The following is a 20,956-nucleotide window of genomic DNA, read 5'->3' on the forward strand; positions in this document are numbered from 1 at the left end:
TAAATTCAAATTAATGATTTAGTGTGAATACAAGTCCAGTGAGCAGCCCACAGCATAACACATGTTTAGAAGAAGATAATCAGTGTCTCCACGTCCACCATCATGATGCTCGGTGAGCTTGACGAGTCCACAGACAGAGGAGACTGTGTTCTCAGAAGTCTTCTGCATGCAGACCTCTCAGACCTGAAGTACAGACATGTCTGGACTTCATTCCTGACGGACCATTCTCAAATAACTTCAGGATTAAACAGGCCACAGTGTAGAAGCACTTACACTCTGTTAACTATGAGTCCTACTTCAATTAAATTGAATTTTACTTTAAAATAAACCATTACCTATTCATACAAATAGTTGATGTAAATGCAGCACCGTAGCCTCGTGTGACACTAGAAACAGTACATTATTCATTTTTTGCCATTCAGCCCAATGTATTTTAATGTATCTAAAAATATGCTGTTAAATTAAATGTAATTAATGTAAATGCCATGTACAAAATCTGAGTTCTTGTTTTTACCCAAAATTTATGTAAACCATGAAAGAAATTTGACGAATTAAAATTCATAATACAAAATACAACATAGCTTGAAGAAAACATGTAATATTAAGCTTGGCATGCATGCAGACAACACAGCTGACAGGGTAATAGTTATGGAGAGAGTTGGCCTGCCATCTAGTGGAATATCTTTGATAGTACATTAGACACATTCATCATTGGTCACCTGCTGAGTGCTGATGAGAATCAGTTTTGTCTGTTTTTGTAAATCATACATTCTTTAAATCCAAATGTCTGGATTTATAATTTAGATCGTTTTTTTTGATATTAGTCAGATTATTCATGTGGGGAAACTTCATATGTGTGTGTGTGTGTGTGTGTGTGTGTGTGTGTGTGTGTGCGCGCATGGGAACGACCTATACAGGACCAGTAGATCTTGATGGGGAACAAAGCCCAGTCCTGATGAGTAAAGTGTCATTTTTAAAAAGGTCCTGGTTAAAGCTTACTTGTGTAGAATTTAGTGACATCTAGTGGTGAAGTTGCATGATGCACGTTGTGGTTAAGTGAAAATTGGGGTTTGGATGAATTGGTGGTGGTTGAGGTTAGTGATAAGGTTTTGGTCAGGCTGTCTACAATGAATGAAAGTCAGCGCTGTGTCCTAACAAGTACAGCTGAGCGGCAGTGTTTAATGATGATGTGCAGAGGAAACCACACAGAGTTGTTTCATTTTACTTCAGTCCAAATCTTCCATTGGACAGAGAATTTCAGTTTATTGTATAATATCATTCTTGTTGAGGAACTGTGAGGAAATAAAATAATGTGAAAACCATTTCAATGCACTCAAACATCTTCCAATGTCTTCTAGTATTTCTGGCCTATCTATTATTTGACCAATAATACTGTACGTCGATCAACCAGCACTTTCTGTTGATTGACATTAAAGGTAAATGAAATATTAATAACATATATAAGTGAGGCATTATCTAGAGAGATCAGTAAGACATTATCCTCCATGTGTCACATGAACATGTGTCATTGCTCCATTTTGAGCAGCGTTTCACTACAGGCCAGTTGTATTTCAAGCATTTAACACCAGAGGACACTGTCTCCCCATACACACAGGGTCAAAGCCACACAAAACATGGCTTATGTGATAGTTCCATCCAGTAAACCAGCAAGTAACTGAAGTAAAACATATTATTATATTTATTCAGTGGTGAGGACTTATAAATAAATGAATTATCCATGGAATCGATCATTTCAATAATCAGGTTAAATAGTCAAGAGAAATGTATTTTAAACCCTGATCTTAAGGAATCAAACCAAATGGTGAGAGATGACAACAAGTTCAAGAGTCAGCTGAACCTATGAGAGCATGACACGTGCTCTCTGGGTGTCTTTGCTGCAAATCATTTCCCTCATTCATTTCTGCTGCACCTCTTCAGCCATGAAGATCATCTCTGAGGATTCCTGCCCTTCGCAGTAGCTGGGAGGTCACATTCCAGCACCTCCACACTCACAGCCATGGGGATGCCATCTCTTGAGCCCCCCCTGCTGCTATCCTGCTCCCACCGACATTGTCCTTTTCCCAGTTTCCAGCAACTCCTCTGGGCTCCTGGGTCCTGTCAGAAAAGCTTTCCTTCACAGAGCCCCACAGGTGCCAGCCAATAGTTGCCTGGGAAGGAGACGGCACGTGACGGAGCACAGCCAATGTTGCGCGCCCAACACAGTACACTTCCTGGAGGGAAAGTACATTCAGAGAGCATGCATGTTTCTATTTTTAATCTCTGTGGCAGAAAAAGAGGAGCAAAGAAACCACTTTTGAAACAATGGCTTAATATAACACAGAGCATGTGTGTGGCTCTTTTAGCATCAGGCAGAGCTCAGGTTACTCACACACATGTACTCAGCACTGTTCAGCTTAGATGACTAAGGATGTTTTAGCAGCACCGCAAATACAAATACACACATTTAAAAAACAGGTCTACATATGCACATCACTTGCACTCATGCATGCTGACGTGCACATGTGCACACTTGCATGCACAAATGAACTCAGTAATACATTCACACTCATATGCATAGAATCTCTCGCACACGTCCATGAATGTTGGTGCACTGCTTTAATGCCAGTCGCTCCTTCAGGCTTGAGCCTCTTCTGCTCTGCTCTTACCACTCCATTTCCTTAAACCGCTCTGCAGTCACCATGATGACATAGTGTTTGCCCTTCTCTTTAAAAGCTGTCCATCACCCACAGGCCCCACCCCTGACAGCACACGAGATAAGAGCACGGGACTCGTGATTGAATCACCAGCAGAGCATTCCGTCACATACAACTGTTCTCAGCTGGACCGGGTTGATCGTACCACAGGTAGAGGTTTGGGTTGGGGTCGTGAGTGGTGGAGTCTGTGAATACGGGAGATAATTAAAGCAAAGTGGATTAAAGCGAAGTCTTGGAAGATGGGAGATAGGAAGATTCAGATGGGGAGCTTAAGATAAGCAGAGAAAGTGGATGAAGAAAAATAGAGGAGACAACAAAGAGAGAGGAAGATTTAAAGAGAAGAGGAGCGTGTGCAGGCAGGGGTTAGGGCCGAGCGTGTGTTGTGGGCTCAGCAGTGAAGTTGACGATGCACTAGGAGAACAGCTGCGCTGCAGGGCTTTCAGGCTCCATCACTACTGCTCTCCTTCAAGCAGCTCCACCAACACATTCCCTCTCTCTCTCTCTCTCTCTCTCACACAAACACACGCACTCACACACAAATGTACACAGAGCACTCATAAACATGCAAAAGCACTGATTGTTGCATCAGTGCACAACACAATAATAACCAGGATTTATGTGCATGTTCAGGCCTGGGAAAAAGACGCTGAGTGCTCATGGCCATATTTAAAGTTCTTTCCAATGTCCTAAGCCTCGATTGCTGCAATCTAATTTCAAACATGAAGAAAAAAGCGTTTGGACGCGACTAGAAAGAAAATGGCAGTTTTACAGCTTATGGGAGCCGTTGAGTGAAGCAGGAGTATAGATTTTCTTTTTTTGCGATGTGGTTTTAAAAGAGCCACAGAGAGAGATGGAGCGAGAGGGAGGGATAAGGGACAAACTAAAAAAATGGTGCATTTCTAAAGAGACAGAAAAATATGGCAGCTGTCCACTGTAAATTTCATGTGTAAAACAAACACATGGGGCCTCCACACATCATAATCCTTTTAGAGGTTGGTCAAACACAACACTTACACAGGACTTTCACCAGAAGCAGATTTCAGAGGCAACAACAATTCTGTTTCATGCAAATATAATTCTGCTTTGAGCAGATTTCTAATTGTGTGATTGTGGTCAAGACAAAGCATTTTATTGCGCCTTCATCTGGTACTGTAAAATCCAAATGGTTCAATACTCAAAATTCCTGTGGCTGCATGATTCAGGTTCAAAAGTGCATTACACCATGTTTGCATGGAGTCAGTTTTGGTTGAGAGAGTTTGTTGGTGCACGGAGCAGAGAAGCACATTGAATCAGAGGTGGGTGCAGACTGCTCCACTAAGCCAAATGGCATCCATGATCCCTCGAGGGCCACTGCACCCTCTGTCTGTGTTTTTACTCTGCTTTAGTGAAAAATGAACTGCACTGCACTTCCCTCCTGGGGGTTGCACACCAGGTTTGTGGGTGTTTGAAGGAGAAAAGAGACACAAAGTTTGGACACAAAAAATGCTAACACACACAGATACATGCACATCCATTATTCCAGGTGAATGAACAGTAAAACATGTACATGCTATTTCCATCATCCTCACAAGCGTGCATCAGAAGAGAAGAGGCTGAGTTGAGAACAATGAGAGACAAGAGCAAAAAAGAAGAACAATCTAGAAGGGTTGAAATGGAACAACACTGATAAATAGTATTTCTTGGTAAAAAGTCCTCAGTTGCAATGTTTAAACCATTAGACCCAGGCTAAGTGATGACCACCTCAAATGTCCTGGATTCAGCAGCTATTACCTCAAATGACCCATTCAACAGTGAAACCTTTTGGGAGCATTAATGTGGTTTCTGTCGAGAGTTAATAATATGAAGCCAGAAAATTATTAGCTCAGAATGAAAGCTGGAAGCAGGTTCACAAAGTCCAACAAAGGTACCTCTGAATTATTACAACAATGACTTCCAGCTACTGTAAAGGGCCCTAATTATAAAACTTTATCAACTGTAAAAACGTCAAGCTGAGGATAGATGGATGGCTGCTATGATGGAACTATCTTTTGTCCAGGAGCAGTGACTTCCACTTTTCAACATTTGATCATCCAGGTTTTTGTAAGTGCAAGATAATTGCCTGCCAGCTCCAACTTCACTAATTTACTGAGTTCAATCATTGTTGAATCCTTCCAATGTATCTAACACACAGTCGGTGGACTCATTGGGTAAGATGACTGCCTGGGACTTCTGAGGTCGTGGGTTTGAAATCTGTGAAGTACATCATCCAGCACTCCAACATGAAGGGGGGGGTGCTGGACGACAGTTTGAGACTGTGGATCCTGTAGCTGGAGCAACCAGCACCAATCAAGATGCACCTGAACACTACTTATGCAAGACTATTAATAGATCGCAACACTATAAGATTATTAACCGAATGTCTCCTACAATCGCCTAAGCATGATGTTTAGATGTTAAAACTGTATACTCAAATTGTTAACCGAATATTTTTGTGTGTGTTCATGTCTGTTCATGTGAATTAATACTGGTCACCAGACATTTCCACTGCAGGATTTGGAGATAGGTAGACACAAGAGCTGTAAGTGCCCACTTGACATTATTTAACACTCGACCCCTGCAGGTCCACTCATGGCTAAAATCTAAATCAATTCATCAGAGGGTTGTAGTCATAATTATAACTCATGACGATTTAGGCATGACCAACAGTGGATCTCATAAATGTGGCTCACCGCTCCACTATGGGTGAGTATGTAATGAAGGGGAGGGTCCACTGTTGCCGAGGTACACACACACACACACACACACACACACACACACACACACACACACACACACACACACACACACACACACACACACACACACACCACCTCATCCCCAGGTGAATAATTCAAGACGATTCTAGAAGAAACCATTATCCTGGGCAGACAGGTAAGTTGATACTCGCCGCTCCTCCTCACCTCTCACAGAACACTGCTGGAGTTCACTCACTGACCAACACGCAGAAAGAAGATGATTGTTCTCTGCTCTTTGCCGTCAGATGGGTCGTGCACGTGAAGCTGAGGTCTCAGCTCAGAGGGTCTACTCTAGGTAAGAGTTTAATAATACTGGCTATGTACTGAACTGTGGTCACTGTTGTTATTTCATTTGTTTATATATGTGATAGGGACAATGCTCATTAATTAACAGAAAAAATACTGTAAATGTGCCAGAGTTAGTCATATAAAGTAACTTGATATGATGTCCTTTGTGTTTACAAGGCAACCTGAATTAGAATAAAATGACTTATCTGTATTTTACTTTATCAGGTTCCATTTTTACACTGTATGACAACATTAACAAAAGCAATATGTGGACAAAGAAAAACTTCGTGGACTGTATACAAATGACATGACTGCCTTCCAAAAGTGAAGCCAAAGTTTTTCTCCACCTAGTGCAGTATAGGTATAAGTCAAAGTACACGTTTGTTGGATGAATTGGAGACGTGTCGTCCATTAGTCTATGAGTAAAATTCTTATTTTTAGAACGTAACATTTAAAATTACAATGCAACTATAACACCTACACAGTTGCTGTTTTGTTGGTGCTGTTATTAAACAGGATGTGAGTGAGAAGAAGTGAAGGGTCCTCTGGGGGTCACAGCTATCATTTGGTCATTAGTTTTTCATAAGTGGGGGATTAATAAGAAGCTGTACGCCTGACAGATGTACAAGTGCTTTGTGACACTGTTGCATTCGTCAGAGGGACTTTGTACAATTAAGCTTATGGTAGGATCATTTTAACAGCATTTACATAAGAGGTTATAGCTTTTATAAAACCTTGCCATGCCATGGAAAAACTGTTCTTAACAAATTATTTTTATTGACATACTCCTGTTTTATAACCTGCTTGCTCAGCAGCTGTAATGGGAGAGAGGTGTGTTTCAGGCAGGGTCGTGTTGACTGACTGTCTCATTATGAGACACACGCTGGAGGTAAATGGGAAATGCATCTGTGTTTGAATGGTGACAATTTGAAGGGCGGCAACGTTTTATCAGTGGAAAGAACACATTGTTAATGAGCATGTGTTATCTGAATGGTAATTTGGTGAGCAACCGTAGTTTTAAATTGATATATGTTTTCTAAGATACAACCCTTTTCAGAAGAGTCCCAAAATTAGAAGTGGGGTTGGTGTCCTGCTAAAGTTTATTTTGTCTTCAATTAATAGATCATATTTGCTACCACACCCCAATAAGTCACTCTTATGGGTTTATTTATTGTAACTACTTAAAATAAGTTGTAACAGCAACAGATAGTCAAAATGAGAAAGCGTAAAAGTATAAAATAAAATAGGCTATAAAATACAATGTGTACATAATATACACCTTTCACTACAGAAATAGTATTTAGAGAAAATGAAGATGGATAAAGAAATATTGAAACAAACGTATATATATGCCCATATAGACTGTTATAGTATATAAGCAGGTATACAATATGAATGTGTTATATGATTATATATATATATACATTGTATACAGATATATACACTCACACATACATACATATACACACATATTTGCATATGTACACATATATATGATGCATGTGTCATTTTTTCCACATCTGTATCACAGCTGTAAAATTAGGCTCATGATGATTTGAGTCTAATAATAGTGACCTTCACGTGACAGATGGAGGCTGCATGTGACACCCTGTTTGAAAGGTGTCTCGTTTTTGTTAAAGAAGCATGAGGCAGGTCTGACATATAGAGGAACTCTCATTCAGCCTATTTGATCTGATCCATGTACAGTATGATGTGATCCATGTAGAGTATGATCTGATCCATGTACAGTATATGATCAGATCCATGTACAGTATGATGTGATCCATGTACAGTATGATCTTATCCATGTACAGTATATGATCAGATCCATGTACAGTATATGATCAGATCCATGTACAGTATATGATCAGATCCATGTACAGTATGACGTGATCCATGTACAGTATGACGTGATCCATGTACAGTATATGATCAGATCCATGTAGAGTATGATGTGATCCATGTAGAGTATGATGTGATCCATGTACAGTATATGATCAGATCCATGTAGAGTATGATCGGATCCATGTAGAGTATGATCAGATCCATGTACAGTATATGATCAGATCCATGTAGAGTATGATCGGATCCATGTAGAGTATGATCAGATCCATGTACAGTATATGATCAGATCCATGTAGAGTATGATGTGATCCATGTACAGTATATGATCAGATCCATGTAGAGTATGATCGGATCCATGTAGAGTATGATCAGATCCATGTACAGTATATGATCAGATCCATGTACAGTATATGATCAGATCCATGTACAGTATGATCTGATCCATGTACAGTGTATGTTCTGATCCATGTAGAGTATGATGTGATCCATGTGCAGTGTATGATCAGAGCAGGGGTCTGTGCAGCACAGTCGGGGGCAGAAGGAGGGATCGAGCTTCACTCTCTCATGTTCCTCTCGTTCCTCTGTCTCACCGGCGCTGTGACGATGAGCAGGCAGCGGACGCTCTGTTGTCTGGTGCGCACTCTCCCGTCTCCATCGTCAGCTCTCCGCGATCACCATGGAAGAGCCTAATTAATGCACGCAGCCTCGACGTGTCCCTCTCCTCGTCCTGCTGCTGCTGGAGCTGGTGCATGCATTTTAAACCACCGCCGTCACTGAGACCGGACCTGCGATCACATCACACCCCGACCAACTGGACCAGGACCCGGGGAGGAGGAGAAGAGAGGACCGCGGCTCAACCCTGAAGTCTCCAGGAGAAAAAAGGTAGAGCTCGGTGCATCAAACTGAAGTTAGCTTCTTAGCATAGCTGCATCTCTGCATGCAGGCAGTGATGGTGCCTTTATTCCCATCTTTATTTCTAGAGGACAGCAGTTTTGCTTTTTTTTTTTTTATTAATGGCCACTTTCCTCTCGGAGCTGTCACGCTCGGTGGATGAGGAGGTTGTTATTATTAATACCACAGACTCACTAGAATAACCCTGATCATGTGGACTGTCCACTGAGCTGAGGGTTGTTGTAATAACGCTGCCAGCTGTTTCTGTCTCCTCTTTTTCTGCTGGATTTCACCACATCTTACCTCAGTGGCGTCCAAGGGAAAACATATCACCTCGCCTGATGATGGCTATTTTGCTCATGGAAACCACAGTGTTCATTTTCATGCACGGATGCACGGCCGATGCAGCCGTGACATTACTAGTCAACCCCCCCAAAAGGAAAAAGGCGCATGTATTTTACGCATTGTTCTCGCCTCGGCTCGGCTACGAGGCAGAAGAAGCATATCAGAGCACAAAGGAGATTTAGGTTAAAGTCTGGATTCATCACAAGAGCAGGAGCGTCACATAACAATAACACTCCGTGATCATGGGTTTCTTTTCTCTCAATGCAACAATATAAAGATGATTTCTCCTTGGAGCATCTGTGCAATGTGACCTTTTCGGTTTCTTCCTCTGCGGGGCCTGCTCGCAATTCAAGGACTTACACAACTGATGAGACCAACTGAGAGTGGCAGCTCTCAATACACTCATGTGTTCTTATGGGCTTCGAGCTGCATGTCATCGTCCTCTTTAACCTTATGGAATATGGTTAGTTTTTAGGAAATGTTGGATTGTTTAGCATCTGAGCCAGGCTGTATTTTTTTTATTGTAGTTTAAGGCATATGCTATAGAGAGGGATCCAGGCAAAAATAGGAGGATCTGTTTGGACAGATATGTGATTAAAATCCTGCAAGGTTCCTTTTGGCACAGGGATGTTAGATTTAAAAAAAGAAATAAACTATGGCTCTCCTGATGTGAGAAATACTTTGCATTACTGTGATAAATAGGAAAGAAAATGCACCAACATGTTACAGCACACTGGCCTTCTTTTTGGAGACCGACCCTTAGCCACACCAGGCTGTTTAATTTATGTTGCTTGAGCGCTGTGGTTTATTTCTTTTGTTATATCGTATTTGCATGTTTGAAAAGGGACCAGCTCATTTCAATCAACTGTAGATGAGTTCTTTACGTTATTCTGCTATTTGTTTTAGCACACGTGTGCGTGAATTAATGTCCCCATTCTCATAATGTCTTTTATTTATACACTAAACAAAACCTCCTCCTATGATCCCAACCATTTATTTGTAAGCTAAGTTATACACCTACTTCACTTAACTTCCTTTGTGTCCATTCTAGCACCAACTGCACAGCATGTCACAAAGTCAGGAAACACACTCTAGATTTAACTCCATCTTCAAGATTAAATTATCCATATTGGACTTAGAGAAAAACACTGAATTCAGTTAAAACAATTGGTTAGTTCTTCTATGTAGAAAATTTCCAACCCCAGGAAAAATGATGTTTTTTACAAAGAAAATACATAAATATTAATTATATTATAATGCTTTTCCAGTCTTATCAACCACTCAAACTGCTTTACAGTAAAAGTTGCATACACACATTCACACAGAGTTACAAATGTACGCAGAGCTCTTCCAATTCTACACCATTCACTGACATGAGGGCAAATTTGGGGTTCAGTCTCCTCCCCATGGGACACTTTGATATGCAGACTGGAGGAGCCAGGGATCGCACCAGCAACCTCCTGATCCATAAAAACTGAATTAAAACTGAAGCCAGACATGGAATTGACTCCCATTTGAGCAGGAATATAAGAAGCAGTTGGTCATGTTGAGTCTGGCATAGCCTTAAAGCGAATCTAACGCATGTAATGGGACAAGGCCGATCAGTTTGTTTCTTGAGTGTACCTAATTCTAATGTTGTGGTTTGCGGACACTTATGATGCGTGCTATCATAAAGTGTGCAAAACATATTAATGCCACCTGTTCTCACCTTTTTCTCATCCTCAGAGGCAAATTATGCCAGCAGCACCAGAGTCGCTCCCCCTGGTGACGTGCCAGCTCATCGGTCAGACCGTTCTGCCCTCCTATAGCCTCCCTCTCTACCCTGGCAGATCCATGCTGCTGGATGCTCCTCTCAGAGCCACGCCCGCACCATGAGCGCCAACGGGCCCACCCCAGACCCAGCCCCAGCCCCAACGGCCCCAGAAGCCCCTCCCGCCGCTACCCCTGCCCCTGCTCCAGCTCCGGCCCCGGCAGCGCCGCCCGCACCTCCTGCCCAGCCTGCCCCAGCGGCCACCACTATCCCAGTAGGTGCGTTGGCACAGAAGAAGCGGCAGCAGTATGCCAAAAGCAAGAAACAGGGCAGTAATGCCAACAGCAGGCCACCGAGGGCTCTGTTCTGCCTCAACCTCAACAACCCCATACGCAGGGCCTGCATCAGCCTGGTGGAGTGGAAGTATCCTTTAACTGTGGCCCCATGTGGGGTTGAGTGCATGTGCGAGTGTGCATGAGTGTGTGAAATTGATATTGTTAATAGATTAATCAATTGACAATTAATAGTTGAAGAAATGTATCCATCAACAACACCAAACATCTTCTGGTTCATTGTGGCAATGTTCTGCTTTTTCATTTTATAACACTATCAATCGGTGACTTTTTGGTCAATACAAGACATATGAAAGCATCAGCATGGAGACCTCACTGAGGAAATACCTAATAAATTAGTCAATGAAATAGCTGCCAGACTCGTCAATAATCAATAATAACAATAATTGTTAGTTGTTGCTCTTCTTGTCCAAATCTAGGATCTTATTTGTAGTAATTATAATGGAGAAAATGAGATCCCTTGTTTTGCAGCCCGTCTGGGGCCCTGTAGCTGCAGGCTGACTGACTTTCAGGATACACAAGATATTGTTCTTTGGTTCATTAATCAATTTCAGAATGGCAATTGTCTCTTTGGGCATTTTGAGGTTGAGAGTTCTGGAAATCTTTGCTTGAGATATAAACCTGATGTCACATCAATGTAATATGTAATAAGTTTTGCCTCATGACCACCTCATTGCTCCTCTTGTAAACCAGTGATGTAATATACAAAACATAAACAAAATATTGATGTTGTTCATATGATGCACTATTTCTTCAATGTTCAATCATTTTCCTCTGTGTTTTCCCTAACTTCCTTCTCAGGCCATTTGATATCTTTATATTAATTGCCATTTTTGCCAACTGCATGGCCTTAGCTGTCTACGTCCCCTTCCCTGAAGATGATTCAAACTCCATAAACCACGACCTGGTGAGTGGCCTCATTTTTATGTCTATATCCGGTCATCCATTTGGTGCTTGTTGAATCAGCGCTGCTACTTAAACTCAAAGGCTGCAATCAGAGGCGGGCTGTTCTTGCCTTGCATAATGTTGAGCTGGACTGTTTGAGTTGACATGGTCAAAACCTCTTGTGAGAATTTCAGGTCATTATCTTTAATTAGAAATAATTAAAGATGATTTCCTCTGGTTGCTAACACTTCTGTTTGGTTCTAGTTACTTTGTCTTTCATAAATGTTCAGATCTTACAGTAAAATAACTTTATGTACAGATGGTGTCGTCAGTGTGTTCAGTATCTGCTGTGCTCAGAGAAACACCTGACAGCTATCCTCATTGGTGCTTTATCATGTCATAGTTTTCCTGTACAGAGGTTTTATTCAGCTTTCTATTTTTAGAAACTTCTCGTCATTGCACCACTCCGTGCACCTTGTGCATGTTTGCTCGTGTGATGAATTATGGGTTTTGTAGTGTTGTAAGCATTGTTCCACAGCTGAGGATGAGTGTGCTCTCCAGAAGCCTGGCAGTCACACACAGTGTGGTCCTTAGTTGAGCAGAATTCAGCTGTAGTGCTCAATGATTTATGAGCAGCTTATATGGAGCGTCTGCAGACATTTGAATGGTCTTGAAAGCTGCGCCTGAGAGCAGATGCACGTTGCTAATGTTTCTCTGTTGGTTACACAGCTGAGGCCACTGTGCGAGATAAGCTGCAGCATCAGTGAAAAGTGTGTCTTGTCCTCTTTAGCAAAGTAAAGGTGCACTTCTTCCCAGTCTGACCTCCTGCAGGGTGACCTCAGGGTGTTTGTTTACACAGCAGTGCTGCATCAGAGAAAGTCGGCCATCTGGGACATTACAGTGTCTGATACAGTGTTATACAGTACATTAGGCTTGGTTTAGAGAGTGTGAAAGAGATGGATTGCTTGATGGCGACAACTGTTAAAAAATGTGCACATGTGCATAAGAAGAATCTGATCAAATGTGACGTTAGCTGGAAGAAAGGTTTGATATTGCTGAAACTCATTTGCCCTAATGTTGATATAAATATACCAAGAATAGTGTTTAAACTGAACTAATGGACGTGAGTGTGATGCTGGATTTAAGTTGTTGGTTAAAATGCAACAGTCGTTACAGATTACAGCGGACACAGAAAAAAGATGTGTGTAATTAATATCCAGATGCTGCTATATCTTCACCATTTAAACATTTGCAGATTGTCTCATTATTGTTACCTGGTTCCCTTTTGATAATAAATCTGAAAAATTAACCATTTGTCATTTTTCCTTTTCATCCAACTTGTCAGTCAAACACTGCAATTGCAGTTTGTCACTAAGTTGTGATAACAAGTGTAGTTTTTATTTGATGAATGTGGGCGCAATTGTTTATATGTGAAAATAAGCTAAACGGGTTTTATTTATTTTAGAAAATGAAATAGACGGTGGAAGCTGTGCAGCTATGGTGTGTGTCTGAACACTGTTAACATAGCAAACCTATATGTAAGCCTTCACTGTGAAACCTGATGTGTGGATTTTGAAAATCACAGCTCGCTTAAGTTTACTAAAATGTACATTATAGTTTATACTTTTCAGCTTCATTTCATTATGTTAACATGAGGTTAACTGATTTTCAATCACTGAAGAAAGAGTCAGATTTATGCATTTCTGCTTTGAATACATTTTTCTTGCTATGACTCAAAGTGCTGCTTTGAACTAAATGAATGTTTTACTACACACAATAGATGTGAGGTTCAGAGAAGCTACAGCAGCTCTCATGTGTTGTAGATGGCTGTTAAGCTAAACAGCTCTCAGTGACAGATTAGACTCACTACTATAATAGCTTTGGACTAATTGACCACGGCTGAGTGTTGACAGGTGCTTATTTCATACTGGACGTTTTACAGATTAGCAGCACAACCATTAAGGGCTTAATGAATTAAGAGCATTTTACGTTGGTATTGTTCAGAGCTTCACTTTGTCATGTGTTGAAAGTTCTCTGGAAGAGAGAAAGGCCTGGAAGCATTTAAAAATTGACAACTAATTTCCTAATGTAGGAATGAAATGATTCTGAAAACCAAACCATGACACCAAGAATCTTCATCTTGGATCTCGACAAGGGACAACGTAACCATGCCACCCATCTCCAACCCGCTGTGGCCTTTTGAGCTCTTGTTTCTATACTAATGCAAAGTTTTATTTTGCAAGTATTCACACTTAAAGGGATAGTTCATCCAACAATGAAAATTCACTCATTATCTACTCACCACTATGCCGATGGAGGGGTGGGTGAAGTGTTATAGTCCACAAAACACTTTTGGAGTATCAGGGGTAAACAGTGTTGCTGCCAAATCCCAAACCATTGAAGTAAATGTAAAAAAACAACAGAAAGAAAAACGCCTCTATGCTTACATCCAAGTGTCTGTAAGCCCCAACATTCAAATTTGACTCAAAACGGTGCACTTTCATGTTTTAAGCCTAAATATCCTCTGGTATCCTTCTCTGGAGCTGTGTTTGTGCGTGAATCACACCGGACATTTAGGCTAAAAACACGGTGTAGTGTTAGTCATCATCGGCATGGTGGTGAGTAGATAATGAGATGAATTTTGGGTGAGGTAGTGTTCCAACACTAGAACACATCAATCATGAAATTATTTTAGCCTAAGCAAGATGTAGATTTTGTGAACATGACACAAATTAATTATCTTCCAAATGTGTGTTTCATGTGACTATTGTTAGCGAGTTTAATGAACTCAAACGGAAAATAGGCCTGATTGCACACCCCTGGACACAGTTAAATTCAAGAGTAAGGAGATTTTAAGTTATTTTGCTTATAAGAAAAAAACAAACATACAAGAAATTAACTTGATAATAACTAAACAGTTAAGTGAATATACAGGCTCTGTAGGCGAGGGACATGATTTTTGAGCCGTAAGACTTCTGGATTCTGTTTCTTGTTTGACCAATCATTGTTTGCCTGCAGGTAAAACATCAACAGAAATTCATCAGCTATAAGCTTTTTGATTTATCTACATTCATATGCTATTAATTGAGATGAGCCAAAATGTCCTCTGGCCCTAAAATACCTACAAAAGGTATCGCTGTTTGGGTTTTGTGCAGAGAAACTTTTAACTCATCTGATCTTAGAAACTTGTCAGGCTGTTAACGTCAAGAATAGTTTAATGATGTCTTCATTACATCAGTTATCTGGAGCTGTACCGGCATTACTCTGTAATATTTGTAACTTAGATTGTTCCTGTCTAAACTTAACAATTAACTAGAAATGCTATGTTTTAAATAGTATCATGAACAAGACCACTAAGTACAGTTGAGAGGACAAGCTGATAAAAAGATAGAGATAAGATATAAAGATATTTTTCGTAGTTTTAGCTAGGACAGATTTTTAAATTTGCATATACAGAGTCTTGTTTTACCTGCACCATGTGTTTTTCTGCTTACAGCGGTTATACTGACTCTTGTCTTGCACTACAGACAGCTTTACATTGCTTGCACAGGCCTTTGGTTTAATTCTGCAGAGTCAACATTAAATCACCAGAGGGTAAATAACGCAATGTCTCTCTTTTCAGCAGAGGTTGAACAATTCAATACCTTTTAGTTGAGGGCAGGTGTGTGCCAGCTCGGCCATAGTCGTTCCACAAAACTCACGCTGTTCTCGCAGGAGGAGTGCTAGAGAACAAAATGCTGAGCTAGTGTTGCTCTTGTCGCCAGCAGGTAAGGCTGTCGGGAAGATTGCCATTTCACATCTCTCTGCTCTGCAGCCTCACAGGTGGACTGAGGACTGATATGAAACCCGAGGTGAGGTGCTGAGAGGCCTGATGTGTAAAGCAAGGATCAAATTATATGGTGGGGCAGCAGAACTACCAAGGCTTTTACTCAGTGACACACTCAAAGCAGGTATAACTTTCAACACAGAGTCTGATACAGACAAGCCGACTTGTAGGGTATGTGTAGACTGTTCGCTCGGTGCATTATCACTGAGGATTCTCAGTCACATTAGCTCCTGAAAGCTCAAAAGGTTGCTTCTGTTCTTTTGCTCATGCTGCACTGTGTAGACAGTGTGTAGGTGCTGCACAGATGCAGAGATAAAACAGTGCATTGCTGCAAAGTCATAGAGGCTTTAGCAGCATGAGTCTCCCCGTCTTGTTAGTAGGGCTTGGTTTAATGCAGCAGCTCATTATAAATAGAAAGCAATTTCCTCCTCAGGCGGAACACAGGGCAAAAGATTGGGGTCTTGCTACCACCAAGGGGCACAAGTGAGTAACAGGAAGTACATACATGCACGTGAGACAACAATCTCTGTCAGGATCTCACAGTCATTCTTTCATCTTTCTCTTACTTCCCTCTCCTTATTCCTCCTCCCTTTGTTTAGTCATTTCACCACAATAGTGAGAAGTGCACACACATCCTGTCCATTGAACATGGGTCTCCTTGTCACCCACCTTGTCTGTGGGACAGACGAATCGTCTGCAACCCTCCTGCCTTTGCTTTAAGGTCATTTCTGACTTATCTGAGACTCAACACCCCGGGCAGCTCCCGCTGAAGGTAGCTGAGCAAAACAATGACCTTTTCATGGTGAACATGATTCATAAATCTTATCCTTCGTAAGGCAACATGCAGCGAATCGCGTCCAGTATCATGTAGTGTTTGGCCGTATCATTGTTATTGCATAATGCTTTAGCCGCACAGCTGTTTATTTTACTGGGGACAAAAAGGACGCAAAGATGTAAAGACTGAAATGTGTGCATACAAACTGATGTGGAGGTCATATGGATGCCATCGCGGTTGGAGTCAGTCTCACATTCAGATACTCTCACAAATGAAAATGAGCATTTTTAAAAACAGGAATCATTTTGCTAATTTGAAAATATGTTAATCATTTATTACCCTATATCATATCTAGATTTGATATAATTCTGAAATTAAATCAGAGATGGTTGTTATGAATGACTGTCCTCCTCACTTAAGATGAATGAGTGAAGCAATCTTACAGTAATGACAATTAAAATGTTTGTTATCTACCAGCAATGTAATATGTTACAGGATTATTTACTATGACAGACAGCACAGATCATTTACTAACACACATGACAAGACTTTGTAGAAATATTTTACAATACATACAGTTATCCAGAATTATGCATAAAAAAGACAAAACTTTATTGTCAAAGGTCAGGTACGTATACTTCTCTTGTTATACATGATACAGAGTTCTGTCTGCAAGATTTCTAATTATACTATAAAATTGGCTTAGCCTTAGCTTTGGCTGGCTCACCACTGCCTTTTAGCTTTTACTGGCCACAGTATATAAGCACCATCTGTTGGCCACCAGGCAGCACTAGTTCACAGCCACAGGTTCAAATACAGATTCACTAATCGCACAGATGTAGCATCAGTTTCACTTTGAACCTCACATCAACAGTGAGTTCAGACAGTTTAACACCAACTGACTCTGAGGCCCACAGCTCAACAACACAGAGGGCCAACTACAGCAGCGTGTGAATATATGTTCAATGTCTTATGAAAACATACTGTACTCCACAAAATGAGCAACGCCAACCTCAGAAGTACTTTCTGATGTAAATACCAACATTCATCATGTTGCCCAACTGGTGATTTGAAGTCAATGCCTGTTGACTGATCACGGTCACGCGGTGCTTTACTGTGACTAGCAGCCACTGAGAGGCTTCTAGTGGTTCATGTCCAACAACATTAGAGGCACAATACAGTGAAGAGTTTATTTTTAAATGACGTCTGATGATATTGTGACATAGCTTCCATAAAAATCCCCCACCCTGCCCTTTTAAACTAAAGAAATTGTCTGTGTGTGATTTACATTAAAATTGTATCGTAGATGTAGATGAGCTATTTGACCATAATCATTCTTCACAAGGGCACGATCCTTACGTTAGTGGTTGTCAGTGTCAACACGGATTCAATAGTAAAAGTCCACAGATTACAAACATTTAAAATTATAATACAGACAACTTGGACTCGTTCAACGTTAGTAGGTTTATTATTATTATTCCATTCATTAGGTTCAATCAAGTCCAGATTTAAAGCTCCAGTGTGTAAGATTTAGGTGAAAGGGATCTATTTGCAGAAATTTAATGTAGAATAATCCTCATGGTGTTTTCACTATTTTGTTTCATCTAAATTGTATGAATTGTAGTTTTCTTTACCCCAGAAAAGTCTCTTTATATTTAAATACTTTATATTTACATGGAGGGGACCCTCTCTATGGAGGCAGCCATGTTTTTTACATTAGTCCAGACTGGACAAACTAAACACCTTTTGAGTTTTTATGACAACTGAAGCTACCACAGGTTCTTTTTCATGTTTGGAAGGAGAGGGTGAGGTGAGGGGTGTTCAGCTGCAACATGACATTTCAACGCAATTTCTACAAACTGATCAACAAACCACAAAATGACCTAAGGAAGTTTGTACCATTTACACTGATTTTACAATTCTTTGACATAAAACTGCCCCATGTGGATAACTGTGCACTATGCTTTGGAGTCTCTCATGGACAAACTAAGATCTCTAAAATAGCAAACTACAGTAATAAATAGTTATCTGTATTCTACTGCACTGCCTGGTGTATGAGCATAAACCTTATGTTTCCCTTCGTCAAGGAGATTATGCTTTCATCTGTATTTGTTGTTTGTTAGCAGGATTACGCAAAACCTGAAACCATTTCCGTGAAGGTTTGTGGAGGGGTGGGGCATGACCTAAGGCAGAGACAATAAATTAAAATATATATCATATAAATTGATACAAATTTAGGAATGGATCAGGATAAAAGGCCGAATCCAGGTATTGTTTTCACTTTCTTTTAAGTGGCGAGATAGAGTAAGGATTTAAAACAGTATGCTACGGTCTCTGTAATAATTGTACGTCGTACTCTATGGTTGAAGTCTATAGGCTGAGGAAGTTAATGACATATATTTTCATTGGAGGAGAGCCGCTAAGGTTCATGTATCAGTGTTTTGGACGGACCATTGTGTGGCAGAAGATCGAAAACGTGTGTGGGTGTGTGTACTGGCTGGCACAAGTAACAACGTTTGGACTGTGGCCTCCCAGAGAGACGATGGTGGAAGTATGTGTTTAGTCACTTAACGTAACTGCTCATTTGTGGCTCACACTAGCACTGTCCCTGCTCGTTATCTTGAATGTGTATTTCTGAGTGTGTGTTTGTGTCCGTGGAAGAGAGAGAGAGAGAGAGAGTCGGAGCTGTGTTAGCTTTGTGTGGGTAGTGCACAGTGTGTGAGTGTATCCCTGATCAAGTACAACAGCGGAGCGTGTGCCTCAAATGGACCATCTTAAAGGAAAACAGACTATTTACAGATTGATTAATTCTTTCTCTCTGGTTCTGTAAAAAACTTGTATGAAGTGGGACTGTGTGAAAGACTGAACTCCACATTAACAGTTGACATTTACCATGTGAGACATGAAGTGAGAGCTGAAATAGTAATATGCTCAAATACATCCAGTCTCAATACATTCACACGTAATAAATACAAATTCAAAAGAGGTTTGTGGTCTCACATCATCATCATCACAGTCTTTGTTAGTTCTTAACTAAGCATAAAACTATTTATTTCTACATTTTGGGCCCAAAATATTCTGAATAATGTGCACACATCTGTTTAACAGTGTGTTGTGTTACCTTGTCTGCTGTCAGTTCCACTTCCTGGTTTGGCCAAAACAGGTGACTGAGGGGTGGAGCCTGCTGAAATTCAGGGGGCCGAAAGATGGATCAGACCAACAGCTGTGTTAACATGAGGGGGGTTTTCTTTGTATGACCTTATAGTCTATTATTTCCTCCTTTTGTGTCATATCAGCTAGAATAAATATATATATATATTGAATGAGGAACTGATTCTGTAGCAAAGAAAAAGGAAGTAGAAATAGATATATCTGTAGGAAGAGTGGAAATAAAAGAGGGTTTTGAAAAAGATCAGCAAGAATAACGGGTAAAGGAAGGTAGACATCATTATCTATTCATTCTCAGACGAAAAACAGTTATTAGTCTGGAGGCTGAGAAAGTTCAGTTAAAATGAGCAAACTGAAGATCGTGGGTTAAATCTGAGTGTGGACGTCCTGAAACAGTTAAGTGTGTGATTTTGGAATCTAGTAACATAATGTAGAAGAGGAAAGTTGTTATAAGAGATTATTCAAGAATAAAATCATTTTCTTTTAAATCTTTCTGTGGTCGAAATGAGAATCATCATCTGATCATTACATTTTTTTAAATATCATTATTATTATTATTGAAAATAGTAGTGTTCTAGTGCCAGTTAGATTTAACCTGCAGAGTTTCTTCCTTGCATGGACACACACCTGCAGGTATGACTGCATGATCATGCAGATGAACTGTACAGTAACAGAACATTAACCTTTACAAATGATGGTTGGAGGGACCATAAGTTTTTACCTTTGTACTTTTGCACTGTTGCCCGTGTCTATATTTAAATGTGAAATTGAGAGCGTGGGCTGGGCTGAAATGCTTAACTCCGTGTCAGGTGTGTCAGTGTTTAGGTGGCAGGTGTAGACTCTCCAACATTTGCACGATTAGACAACATCAAGAGGAGCTTTGATGGTTTTGCTAATGAGCTCCATTCCCACTTCACTTTTTAAACTTTGAAGATCTCTTTACAAGCCGCTGCAGACAGGCTGACACATGGCTGCTTACAGCTCCGGCGCTTTGGGAATTGATAATACGGCTACATCTTGATCCAATGACTGCGTTATATTCTGTGTGGCGCTTGTGTAACTTTAGGGTAAAACTAGGTAATATATCGACAAACACCTTATGCAACGGATACTCAGTGTGATATTGTGTTTCCTTGTGAAGATATGTGCTCGGTAGTGTGGGTATGACCTGCACTCATAGTGTTTTCCTCAGGAGTGTGACATCCACATCCTCACACACCTCCAGCCTACCCCCACAGTGCTTCACACACATAAACTTGCGTGAACACAAGCTATGCTACACACAAACTCTACACACCAACACATGGGAACAGGTATATGGAGTGATAAAGAACGTGAGCTG

At 40.6% G+C, this 20,956-nt stretch overlaps 1 protein-coding gene across 17 annotated transcripts in view; it reads left to right on the forward strand.

Annotated features, from left to right (window-relative positions):
- Positions 1-8,212: 8,212 nt before the first annotated feature.
- Positions 8,213-20,956, forward strand: part of cacna1da (calcium channel, voltage-dependent, L type, alpha 1D subunit, a) — a 60,337-nt gene continuing 47,593 nt past the window's right edge. For all 17 annotated transcript variants that reach the window (XM_069536913.1, XM_069536918.1, XM_069536916.1 and 14 more), the window contains exons 1-3: positions 8,213-8,503; positions 10,583-11,030; positions 11,762-11,867. In XM_069536913.1, the coding sequence (XP_069393014.1) occupies positions 10,729-11,030; positions 11,762-11,867 (408 nt within the window). In that variant the 5' untranslated portion in view covers positions 8,213-8,503; positions 10,583-10,728. The remainder of the gene's footprint in view (positions 8,504-10,582; positions 11,031-11,761; positions 11,868-20,956) is intronic.

The sequence above is a fragment of the Paralichthys olivaceus genome, chromosome 2 (genome assembly GCF_024713975.1).
Source record: "Paralichthys olivaceus isolate ysfri-2021 chromosome 2, ASM2471397v2, whole genome shotgun sequence".
Lineage (NCBI taxonomy): Eukaryota > Metazoa > Chordata > Actinopteri > Pleuronectiformes > Paralichthyidae > Paralichthys > Paralichthys olivaceus.